Source organism: Hypanus sabinus, chromosome 17 (genome assembly GCF_030144855.1).
Source record: "Hypanus sabinus isolate sHypSab1 chromosome 17, sHypSab1.hap1, whole genome shotgun sequence".
Taxonomy (NCBI): Eukaryota; Metazoa; Chordata; class Chondrichthyes; order Myliobatiformes; family Dasyatidae; genus Hypanus; species Hypanus sabinus.
Window position 1 is genome coordinate 39,168,688 of NC_082722.1, and position 13,300 is coordinate 39,181,987.

Genomic DNA, 13,300 nt, shown 5'->3' on the forward strand with positions numbered 1-13,300 from the left:
GTTTTTGTTAAAGAACATCAAACACCTTTCCAAGAGTTGCTGTATCAGCTTTTAAGACAACTTCAGAGGCAAGTAGTAACTACTTAAAAATGTTGTTTGGCTAAGTGGAGGATAATTTAGGGGGAAAATAGTTCAGAGGTCAGTTACGAGAGTAGTTGGAGACTTTGAGAAGCAGAAACTGTCTACATTTTTAAAAACAATTGTAAAGTTATCACAAATGTTTTTGGATAGTATAATAGACGTCAGGAAATTTGAGAGCATGTTTTGAGAAGGTATTTTCGTTAGAGCAGGGCTTGTGTTTAAATTTAGATCTTGATTTATCGATTCTGTGTCCTAACTTGGCCAGGTTTTTTTTCATAATAGTTTCAAATGATGAAAACTGGTCTGAAAATGCAAACCATTTTCTTGGTGTTTTGCAATATATATAATAATTTTGAACATTCTATGTTTCAAAAGGATTTGAGAACTTGGAAATAATCAACTTCATTTTAGCATCACATTTCATTAGACTTGAGATAAAATAAATTGCTGGGACAAAATTAAGTTTTGAGATCTTTGTAAAGTTCCTGTACATGGGCCAGTGGTATTTTCTTCATAAAATATATTTTAGATTTTCATTTTGCATTCTTACAGGAAAGACCCCAATGCATTTTTTTCATTCCCAGTTACTGATTTTATCGCTCCTGGATATTCTTTGATCATTAAGCAACCAATGGACTTCAGTTCGATGAAGGAGAAGGTGAAGAAGAATGAGTATCAGAACCTTGAGGAATTAAAGGTATACTCATCAAACTATTGGTTTGATATGTTTAACCTTAAATATTGTGAAAAAAATCTCATGATTTTTGAACATCAAGGTACATAATTTCATTCGACACCAACTACATCACCCTATTTCTAACCATCTAACCAATCAAAAGAACATCAATGAGAGGAACAAATTTCAAAGGTGATTTGAGGGTAATTTTTTTCGTAGAGCTTAACTGATATTTGGAATGCATTGTTGGGTGAGATAGAGTGGAATCAGATACAATAGCTTCATTTAAGAGGCATTGAGACAGCATTTAAATAGGCAAGACACAGAAGGATATGGTTGTTATATAGACAAATAGGATTAGTGTATGTGGGCAAAAAGATCAGCATAATTTTATCACTCCTAAAAAGCTGTTTCCATGCTGTATGATTCTATGACTAAGATATAAAGGATTTCAAAAGTGTTAATGTTGTTCCATTTTTTATTTTGTGTAGCATATTCAAAATATAATCAAAATGTGTAGTTATTTCTAATTTTCTCAGGATTCTTAATTGTTTCCTTAACCTGACTTAATAGGCACACTGTAGCCTGCAGCTGACAGCAGTCAATGTTAGGAAAGACCAGTTATATACCACAACAGGGCTAGATCTGTGTAGGCAATACTCTTTGAGGTCACAGGCAAGAATTGTTATTTCATCACTGACACAAAATTTGAGTCGTTATGTCATATTTCTGATCCATTATAATCCATTATAATTATTTTAAAATGTTTTATAATTTTTATGTAGATTAGAAATGGGGTGGTGTAGTTGGTGTTGAATAATTTTAACTGTTTTTAAATGTCCTTGATAATTATTTAAAAATTGACATAATCTAGTCATCTTAAATGCAAGCTTTACTTCAGAGTTATTTATATGGCTACTGGTTCTGAAGTTATGTCAACAGATGGCAGGAATTGAAAATTTATTTACTATTTATATTGATGATGGTTAAACCCTCTTCATTACAAATGTGTATAATATGCAGTACAGTACAAAAATCTTAGCCACATATATATAACTAGAGTGCCTAATACTTCTGCACAGTATTCTATTTATGTATTGCACTGTAATGCTGCCAAAAAAAACAAATTTCATGATACGTGTGAGTGACAATAAACCTGATTCTGATATGGGTTCCTATAGTGGACTGAGAATTGGAAGGGGGCAGGGAGAGGGGAATCATGGTTGGGAAAAAGGGAGGGGCAAGAAGCACCAGAGAGACACTCTGTAATGATCAATAAACCGATTGTTTGGAATCAAGGGACCTTTCCTGGTGTCTCAGGACTGGGTGTGTCTGCACCCACATCACTTCTGCTCCTAGCACTGGTCCAGTACCTGTCTCACAACACTCCCATGGCACGCCACCCTCACCATCCCCGATATGCTTTGCTCCTGCCAGATTTACAAATGCACTCTCCCCTTCACGTTGACAAATACAGTACTGGGCAAAAGTCTTTGGCACCCTAACTCTATATATATCTCAAAGAGCTTTGCACATTACTGTAATTGGTACAAATACTGCAAATCTCCGTTTGGTGGAACGGGCATTTACTTGATAATTACTAAATTTTGATCATCATTTATGATCAGATCATACAAGCTGTTTATGATGGTTTTGTGTTCTCATAAAATAGTATTTTCTTCTACAGTGCTTTATGTAATGTCATAGAATGTATGAAGTGTATTTTGGAGCAGTACTGATATTAAAATAAAATAGTCATTATTATAATAGCATTAGATTCAAGAATCCATAATAAACCTTTATTTTACAGGGAGATTTTAAAATGATGTGTGAAAATGCCATGATCTATAACAGGCCAGACACCATTTACTACAAAGCTGCAAGGAAGCTGTTGCACTCTGGAATGAAAGTCCTCAGCCAGGTAAAAACACATGTCAAAACAAACTAGTCTATCATTTTACTAGTGCCCAAGGGAAAACGCTACTATCCTTGTGGTGGATAGCGTATAACTCCGGACATACAGCAATATCATTGCCTGCGAACTACCCACTGAAACAAGGCACGTAAAAGATCATGAAGATGATTAGAGAGTGAGAACACAAACAAAAGAACATAAAAATTATGAAGCATAGAGTTGGAGGACAAGTCATTATCCTGGAGAGAGAGAAGTTGAGCCGATATCAGAAGGATCAGCCTGTTCTAAGAAAGCAAGTTAACTAAAGCTGCAGAACTTGCATCTGGGCATTGCAATAAGTTGGTTATAATGGGCAAAAACTGATTTGGCTGTCTATATGAAGGGGGGGGGGTAATAAACAGGAGAATAAAAAGCTGAGTTTTATCTTTTTGGAAATTTAACCGTGTTACCAGTTAGAATGGGCATTTAGCAGTCAAGCTTTTTATTTAGTGTTGGAAAGAATGGGCTCAGTCCAACAAGTTCCATTCCTTATTCCAGACCTCATTTCATTCTATGTATTCAACAAGTAAAATGTACAGACTAGCATTGTCTAAACTGATAGATAACTGAATAGTGTTTTAGTTTTACCTGGTAGACCTATTGATGGTATGCAGTAGCAAAAAGGAGGAAGTTCATGGATAAGCTCTGCAATTGATATGTGGGACTGACTGTCCTGACAAGGGGTCTTGGCCCAAAACATTGTCTGCTCGTTTCCACGGATGCTGTCCGACCTGCTGAGTTCCTCCAGCTTGTTGTACGTGTCACTTTGACCACAGCATCTGCAATGCATTTTGTGTTTAGCATCTAGGCAAAGAATACAGTTGATGTTTTGTTTGTATTGCTCAAGTTTTCTCTTGCCTGGAGGCAGTATACTGATGGATCAAGAACTAAGTTCATTTCCTGGTCAAAAGGAGTTTTGCCCTCAGCTTGTGTGTTGTCAGTGGTTAGTCCATAGTACGAGTATTGAAAACTGTTATAGTACTAACCCATGGCATCCGGTGAAGCCCAAAATAAGTTTTCAATGAGAAGTGGGTTATGCTCAACAGCCAAGTCATCTATTGTCATAAGAATGTGGGGAAATCTCAGTGTCATAGCTTTGAGCAGGAGTCAGTAGAAAACTTAAGAGCAGATTAGTCATATTTTCTCTATTTAAGCATAGACTTGGAAAAGAGAGAATTGGCAAAATTTCCATCTGCAGGATATCCTAATCATTCTCCCATGGGCCACTGCCACCCCGCCATGTATTGTTAGCTTCTAATTGTTCCTAAAATGAGGTGAAAGTTGAGTTGAGCACCTCTTGCTTCCACAGTCTGAGGCACCCACCTGTTTCAAGCAGGCTTCAATTAAACCAGTGCCTAAGAAGAATGTGCCAGTCTGCCTCACTGACTATCATCCAGTAGCACTTGCATCCACTGTGATGAAATGCTTTGAGAGGTTGGTGATGAATATATCAACCCTGCCAGAGGAGTGACTTGGATCTGCTCCAATTTTCCTACGTCACAACAGGTCAACAGCAGAAGCCGTAGCATTGGCTCTTTATTCAACCCAGGATGCTCTTCATTGACTATAGCTTGGCTTTCAATACTCTCAACCCCTCTGAACTATTTAATAAGCTCCAAGACCTAGGCTTCAATACCTCCTTGTTCAACTGGATCCTTGATTTCCTTACTTTCAGGTACCCAGTCGGCAGATTGGCAATCTCCACAATCACCATCAGTACAGGTGCGCCACAAGGCTGTGTGCTCAGTCCCCTGCTCTACTCGCTTTATACTTAGTGGTATGACTGTGAAGCTAAGCACAACTCCATAGACATATTTAGGTTGCTGATGACATCAAAGATGGTGACAGATCAGGATAATGGAGGGAAATTGAAAATATGGCTGAGTAATGTCACCGCTCTTTTAATATAGCAAGGACAAGGAGCTGATTAGTGACTTCTGGAGGAGGAAACCAAAGGTCCATGAGCCAGTCCTCTTCGGGGATCTGAGGTAGAGAGGGTCAGCAACTTTAAATTCTGTTGTGTTATCATTTATGAAGATCTATCCTGAGTCCTGCACATAAGTGCCATATGAAGGAAGCAAGGCAGCACCTTTATTAGAAGTTCGCAAAGATTTGGCATGTCAGATAAAACTTTGAAGAACTTCAATAGATATGTGGTGGAGAGTATATTGACTGGTTGCATCACAGCCTGGTACGGAAACACCAATGTCCTTGTTTAGAAAAATAGTGGATGTGGCCCAGTCCATCACAGTTAAAGCCCTCTCCACCACTGAGCACATCTACACAGAGTGCTGTTGCAGGAAAGCAACGTTCATTATCAAGAATTCCCACCATCCAGGCCATGTTCTCTTCTCACTGCTGCCATCAGGAAGCAATGCAGGAGCCTCAGTAGGCACACCACTAGGTTTAGGAATAAGAACAGTATAGGTGGCGCCACAACAAGGTCCTGCTGTCCCTTGCTGACACACTGGAGCGGGAGAGGTGTAAATTGAGACCAGCTGGCAGAGAGGCAAACAAGGCAGTTATTGTCATCGAGGAAAGGGCTATGCCAATCATATCAATAGACAGTAGGTGCAGGAGTAGGCCATTCAGCCCTTCTAGCCAGCACAGCCATTCACTGTGATCATGGCTGATCATACACAATCAGTATCAAAGAGGCCTTAATCCGTTCTGCTTCCAAATGCCTAATGGGAGATGAGGATCGATGTGGGGAGGAAGCTGCAGTTCCCAGAGGTGGTGCAAACCACACTTCAATCAGACATCGCATTGTGATCCACCAAAAACAAGAAAATCATCCTGCTGGAGCTCACAGTACCATGGGAGGAAGGATGCAAGGAGGCTCATGAGAGAAAGGCCAGAAGTACCAGTCCTTAGTCTAGGAGTGCAGGGACAAAGGGTGGCAGATGTGGCTAATCTCCTTGGAGATGGGCTGTAGAGGGTTCCCAGCAAGCTCAGCATGGAGGCTGCTGTCTCTGCTGGCTCTTGATGAAAAGAGCAAGAACCAAGCAGCTCACAGGATGGGGAAGGAAGTAGGAAGAGCCTCTTGTTGGATATGGAGCAGGTGAGAGGAGTTGAGCTGGAAGTCAGGAGTGGATGGGCAGTGACTTCGCCACCATTTCTGACCCGCTAGCTGGAGAGTGTAGTGGTTAAGGGTCGATACACTCTATGAAGGTTAGGCACCATCTGATAACAGCTGCTCCTGGCCAAAGGCTATGATTTCCTCATCAGGTGACTTCCTCAGTGTATGATGCAAGGTATCTTCAACATCAGATTCTTGAACTAGAGGAGATAACTTCACTCAGCCCAACGCTGAATTGTTCCCAGCACCTATGGAGTCACTTTCAAGGACTCTTCATCTCTCTGTTCTCACATTTATTGCTTATTTATTATTATTATTTTTGTATTTACTGTAAATGCTTACAAGAAAATGGATCGCAAGGTTGTATATGTACTTTGATAAAAAATTTAATTTGAAGATCTGTGGGTCTTGAGTCCCATATCGTTGAGGAAATTGTCATTGGAAAAACCTGAATTACAAAGTACAATTAATTTCACTAGAGTGGAAATGAAGTTACAAATATTCTGTCCTGTGAAGAGCTTTTTTTTCTAGAAATTTTACTTTCTATAAAATCCAAATTTAAATTGGATGTCTTTAACTAATTGAAACAAAAATAAATTTAAAAAGCAGTGCATCACTGTTACTGCATGATGAAATTTACTGGGTGACTTGGCAGAAGTGGCTTTGCTCCTTACATGCTGTCAAATAGCAATGGGTGTAGCACTGAAAGCTGTGGAACACCGCGAGTCATAGGCCTTTAAAACTTTTGGAAAAAGTTTTGAAACTTTGAATGTTTCCAAGTACTTGATGACTGTCTTTAATGATCTGAGATCCCTAACTCTGAAGATTCACATTCAGTTATCTAAAATACATACCCTGTATCCAAATTGAATTGCCTAGGATTCATAGAGAGAATTTTCAGACTGGAAGCCTGTGACTAGTCGTGTTCCACAAGGTTCACTGCCACGACCTTTGCTATTTGTCATCATATCAAAGTTTTGGATGAGGATGTACAAGGTTTAGTTAAAAAGCTTTGGGTAATGAAATAGATGTGTTGTTGACTGAAGATGGTTATCAGGATTTACAAAGGAATTTTAATTAGCTTTATAAGTGGGCCAAGGGATTGCGAATGGAGTTTAATTTATGTAAGTGTAACATTTTCCGAAGGTAGTGTCAGACATTCACAGTTAACATTAGGGCCCTGTGTTGTACAACAGCCAGATCTCAGAGTACAAGTGGTATTACAAGTAAGTAGAGAGGTGAAGCACAATGGTGTTCATCAGTTAAGGCAATGAGTTTAGAAGTTGAGATGTTATGTTACAGTTCTACAGGACGTTGGTAAAGCTACATATGGAATATCGCATTCAGTTGTGGTCACCCAAATCTAGAATGAGTGCAAGGGAGATTTATGAGGATGCTGCTGGGACTTGAGTGACTGAGATACAGTCTAATTCTGCTCCAGAATCTCATGGATATGGGTCAAATACAGGCAAATGGGTCTAGCTCAGATGGAAATTTTGGGTCATAGGGTTTGCTTCCATGCTGTCTGAGTCTATGACTCTTGGACACTATCTGCTCAATTGAGAATTGTATTGTTGATTTTTCTGCATGTGACACCTCCATAACAAATGCAGGGAATATTTTCAGACACTGACAGAAGGCTACATGAAAGAAAGCAAATGAAATAATGTTTATGATTATGAACTCTGCATTGTCACCAGAATAGAACCAAAAATACTTTCTTTTACCTGTACAAATGATTGTTTTCTTAGGAGAAAATTCAAAGTTTGAAGCATAGTATAGATTTCATGCAGGATCTGGAGAAGTCCCACAAGCAGGGAGAGAAGCTGAGAGCGGGAGAATGCAGTGAGGAACACAAGAGGGATGACATGGATATCGTCTGGGAGACGATGAAAAATGAAGGAATAAGATCAGCTGATCAGAGGAATGAGGACAGAAGGTAAGGTGTTGTGAAAACTGCTTGTTATTTCCATTATTTATATGGAACCTTTAGTCGGGGAAGAATACATTTCTATTTAATTGGTTTGAATTTAAAAGAACTGATCACTACAATTGGCAAAAGAAATGAATTCTCAAGTAGTAAGTGATTATGTTTTAACTCTTGACAGTAAATTTTTACAGAGTACTTCAGAAATAGTTACTGATTTGTTTTGAGGGTGTATATTACTATGTAATGAAATTATATCTGTAAGTTCTGACCATACAGTATTAAGATGCATTACCAGTATCTTGGGTCATAAACAACTGCTGAGTGTTCTTTAAGTAATGGAATTTAATGAAGTGCATTGTGTAATACAAACAGCCTAATTGTTACATCATGTGGTAAAATAGCCTGGAATGCTGAGCATCCAAATTCATACCTAACATTCACTCTGAGGTAATAGTGGTCTCTCAGTATCTGCGAAACTATATTGCAGTAATTGAGGAATAAAGGAACTAAATCAGAGGAACAGACAGAATGAGATGATGGAAGTGACATTCATTACTAGCTTTTAACTGAATCCAAGTACTATTTATTATTTGAAGAATTGTTCAAACCATAATATTATATTGCTACAGGAGCAAAAATGTTTTTTCTGATCATTCCTGTACTACATGAAAATTACAAAGGTTCAGTAATTGAAGTTTAAATTTTAATGTAAAGCAGAATTAATTATGAGGCTATGTGGAGGCAGTGGTGAAATGGTTGTGAACTCAAAGCGATTATTTTGTGGTGCACAGGTCAGAAAAGGAACCTGGGGAGGATCCACCTAGCAGTAGCTGTAACGTGATTGACAGGGAATTGGAAAAGGTTGATCGTGTTATTGAGGAATCAGCTGGAAAACTCACACGGCGTAAAGTAAACAGCAAGGTAATCACTTTTTGTAAATTTGTATGTCAGGTACTGACTTGTACGTTTTAAAAGACTAATTCACATTAAAGATTAAATAAGGTATCAGCGAGTCTTGAACATACTTGAAGTTTTTATCACTACATCCAGGTTAGAAAATCTGAAGAGAATAATATTTAAATGGTTAATGTCCCCAAATTATTAATATTTATTTATAGTTTGAATTCCAGAGAAGAAAAATTGATGGTACTACCACCCTAGGAATTTTGAATCCAGTGGAGCCTGACATGGGAGGTAAGATCCAGTTAAATTGGTGTCAGAACACTGTAACCTTTCACTCCAGTTGCAAGGAAAGCATTGGTAATTTGAATTTGCAGGTAGGCAATGCCTTGGATTGCACCTATAGGCCTTGTGTATCAGATCTGCAGTCATTTGCTCATTCTTGGGTTGGTCAAGGTTGTTTGCCTGCTGGCCTTTTTCACTAATGTTAGGTATCCTTGCCTTACAAAGCTGAATATTTTTGATTTAGCACCAGTTTCTACCAGGTCATAGAGGCCACTGAGTGAATGTTGTTCATGTTCAACTGTTTGGAGCCCAGCCTTAGAGAAGCAATCTCAGTTATCCCTCCATGGTATTTCTTGCTTCCTATGCTAGCCACTCTGGTGGTTGTTAGCAAAGCTGCAGATGTGTGCTCTAATGTGAATGTTACATTGTGTGGATCTGAGCTGGATGAATAAGCACATTTCCATGCCCCTGCAGCCATGAGAATCAACAGCCCTTTTGTGAAATGTACTCATAGGCAAAGCCCAAGAATGAAACCTTCGTATTATCATACAGTGTTACATCTAAGTGTCTCTGTTATTCGTTATCATCTAAGTTTATTTGAGCATCTGAACAGCCTTGTGCTTCCCAGGTTTTCTGTTCAGTTAGAGCATGTATTGTTAATTGTTACAGATACAAATTACTGCCCAGTGAAGCTTGGTATGATGGCTGGTAGATTACAGTCAGGTATCAACACTCTTCAGGGATTTAAGGAGGACAAACGTAATAAAGTCATTCCAGGTTAGTGCTGCCTCTGGTTGAAATGAGTTCTCTTACCAGTGCGTTGTAACTTTTTTTTTTGGTGATATCATTCTGGAGAACGTTGTCTTATTTTTTAACTGCATTGCATTTGTGGTTTCTAAGTGACAATAAACTGAAACTGAACTGAACTTTAAGAGTAAAAGCACATAGAGAACTGACCCTGAGTTAACTTGTATGGGACAGTTTATCATTTAACTGAGATTTCTGTTCATTTCTATCAGGAATTTTTAAGATGAAAATTACTTTTGACTAACTTTAGTTTTAGCAGTCAGTTGCTAAAAGTTGAGGTAGTTAACATAAGTTAAGGAACCTTTGTTTCATGTCTTTCATGTGAAATTGCTTTCACGCAACCATTTTCACTAGGTGTTTTTTTTCAACACTTTGCTGCAGTGACATATTTGAACTATGGACCATTCAGCTCTTATGCTCCAGTATATGATTCTACTTGTGCTAATCTCAGCAAAGAAGATTCTGACCTTGTATACTCAACCTATAGTAATGACTCGAGTCCTCCAGGTTCCTTTAGGTGAGTTTTCTTTCTTTAAAGAAAGCTTCTGGCATGCAGTCTGCAAGAGGTGTGAATCACGACCGCAGGGTTCATTTTGATAGTTTGCACCAGTGTATGATCCATCAGTTCATAAGTGGTGAGATATCACAGCTAACAGCATAGAAGGACATTTATTTTTGAGGGTTAACCTTTTATTTTTGAACTCCAAAACTGAGGAGATGCTAAGCATTGCTTGTTTCTTGCCAAATCTGTTTTTATGTGTTTTAAATACAAAAGACATGATGCCACTTGATAATATATATTCTGTTATTTGCTAATGCATAGATTATTCAAGTGTAATGGCATGTTGCACACAGCTGATTTATTCATCTTTAGGGTCAAAAGTGATATGAAGAATTACTACACAGCTTAAGTTGTTAAAAAGGCCAAAATCACTCACTAAATTTAAGTCAGTGAATTTTGAATTTGTAGGAACAAATTACTATCTAAATAGGGCAAATAAGAAACTTTAGTGGTATTAAATAATCTGTTTGTTTGCAGTGTTCAGCAGTTCCTGGCAAGTAATGAAGACTACAGCGTGAACATGGTGGATAATTTATTGGATTCCCTGACTAATGGAGAACATTCTAAATCACTGAAAGAACTGGAACTAGTAAGTCTGCAAGTTTCTGCCACAAATATTTTTTCCATTGGTATCTGAACATCGTCATTAAACTAAGTGTAGGGCTTTGTATATTATTTCAGTTTTGTGGAGGTGAAAAAAATAATATTGAGTACAATTAGCCATGTCCATCGTTAGAAATATTTCACCAATTCAATCAAGAAAACAGCTAAACTATAACCATCAGGTCTCAACTAATGCCTCTCATACCATGCTGAATCTGATCAAACTCTGCTCACTACTGCTGGTGTTTGGCATCATCGTCAAAACTGAAATTACATTATGATTAGCTGAATTTGTTTATTGGCAAGTAAGAGAAAAGATTTTGTTTCTGTGGATGGTTTCCATTCATTTTAACATATCTACGGTACTTTTCTAACACAGTCACTGGCAAAGAAAACTTTCCAGAAAGCTCATATATAGTAAGCTCCCGCAAATACTCGTAAGATAATGGCCAGATAGTTAGGTATAGAGTTGATTGAAAGATAAATATTGGATGTTATTGGAGATGATTAGAGTTGTAGAATAATATAGCACAACAACAAGTACATGCAACAACTGGTCCATTGTCAACCACAGACAGCATCCTTCCTGCTAGTCCCAGTTACCCATGTTCAGTCCATAACCCTTCAAACTTCTCCACTCCATGTTCCTATCCAAAAACCTCTTAACTGTTGTAATTGTACCTGTCTCAACCATTTTGAATTGCCATGCTTTCTTCCTAATGGTACTGTGAGATCTTTTTTCTTCAGCTCACGGTATTCTTGATTTATTATTTTGTCTGGAAGGTGCCTTCAGTGCTCCCTCAGTACTGCACTGGGGCATCAACCTAGATATTTGCATTAAGTGGTAGTGGTTTAACACACAAATGTAAATCTTTTCCAGTGGTATTACCTGAGATCAAAGGATTTAGTAAATTGGTGATAATTCTCCAGCAAAAGAACATATTTATATTGGGTTTTATAAATGTAATATATCCAGGTATAGCTATTCCCTTGTCTCAACAGACTTCAGACTGATGGCAGTCGTGAGGAAGTAATTTTTTTACTCTCCTATGAATTGCTTTAGGTTTTTTTTTGATAAAGGCTGAATTATTATTTGCCACTTTTCTCTTGAAGGTAGTTTCAATTTACAGTGGAGAGCAGAGGCTGTGTGTCTCTGCCTGACTCCTTCCCTCTCTAATGCTTCCTAATCCACCTGCTTGCTTGTCTGTCAGATTTTTTTTCTTTTAAAAGTGTACATCCTTATACAGCCACCTTGCTTCTCCCCGATCAGCCTTTTTGCTGAACTGTCAGGCTGTGCTCAGCTGGAACGTTCCGTGTTCTGAGGAAAGCAACAGTAATGTAGTAGAGAACAGCAAAAGGGAATCAAGAAGAAGGGGAGGAGAAACAACTGTTGAATAGCAGGTAGAAGTGAAACAGGTGAATGAAAGGAAATTGAGAGTGAGTAATGGTGTGGGAGAGTGAAAAAGGTGGGGGCAGGTCAATTTCTTTATGTTTGTGAATGAGTTCTAACCAATGCAAAAAGTTGACTTAGAGTAAAGATTGCCTGTATTAGTTGGCTGAAGAATATTGTGCAGAATTCAGATAATACACTGTACGTAACCTGTGATTGGACAGGAGAGGACGTTCACAAGGATGCTGTATGGGATGGCAGATTATAGTAGAGGAGAGACTGCCAAGAATCAATGTCATTTCCAACAACAAAGACTGAGGGGAGATTTAATTGATATGTAAAAAATTACGAGGTACAAACAATGTGAACAGAAAGGAGCTATTTCTCATGACATTAAGGTAAATAACCAGGGGCATAGATTTGTTAATTAGTAGAAATATTGTTTGAGAACAAATACTTTCATCCAAAGAGCAGTAGGTAAACTCACTGTAATGTAGCACTATGGAAAGTGTAGTAGAAGCAGACACTGCTGTTACATTTAATGGTTACATGGATAAGCATTTGAAGAGCAATGGCCTTACAGGGCATGGACCCATCAACACAGATGATCAACAGGTTCAACTTATTCCTATAAATTTCCACTATTCTATGAGAGGATGGTTGATTGTCTAGATTATGTTTCTTTTCAAGTAGTTAGGCTGAATTCATATTCAAGGAATACAGAAACATTTCCTAATCTCTGACCATTTTAATAAAACTCTACTTGTTTTTCTTAACATTGAAAATTGCTAATTTCACTTTTATCTGTATCATACTGTAACTTATAATTGCCTGCATTGTGAACTTATCTAAATCATATTGAATGCTTTTTTGCATTCTAACAACTCTTAATCCTACCCAGTTTCACATCATTGGCAAATTTGGAAGTATTATATTCAGTTCCCTCATTTAAATCAATGAAACATATTGTAAACGGCTAGAATCAAAGCACAAAACCCTGTAGCACTCTACTCATCACCACCTTCCAAAGTGA

The 13,300-nt window shown here is 38.0% G+C and overlaps 1 protein-coding gene across 2 annotated transcripts in view; it reads left to right on the top strand.

The window, feature by feature from the left end:
* brd7 (bromodomain containing 7) overlaps positions 1-13,300 on the top strand; it is a 35,385-nt gene that overhangs the window by 14,782 nt on the left and 7,303 nt on the right. For both annotated transcript variants that reach the window (XM_059992877.1, XM_059992878.1), the window contains exons 4-12: positions 14-68; positions 634-778; positions 2,568-2,678; positions 7,542-7,729; positions 8,512-8,641; positions 8,839-8,914; positions 9,575-9,682; positions 10,094-10,229; positions 10,752-10,863. In XM_059992877.1, coding sequence (XP_059848860.1) covers positions 14-68; positions 634-778; positions 2,568-2,678; positions 7,542-7,729; positions 8,512-8,641; positions 8,839-8,914; positions 9,575-9,682; positions 10,094-10,229; positions 10,752-10,863 — 1,061 coding nt within the window. The remainder of the gene's footprint in view (positions 1-13; positions 69-633; positions 779-2,567; positions 2,679-7,541; positions 7,730-8,511; positions 8,642-8,838; positions 8,915-9,574; positions 9,683-10,093; positions 10,230-10,751; positions 10,864-13,300) is intronic.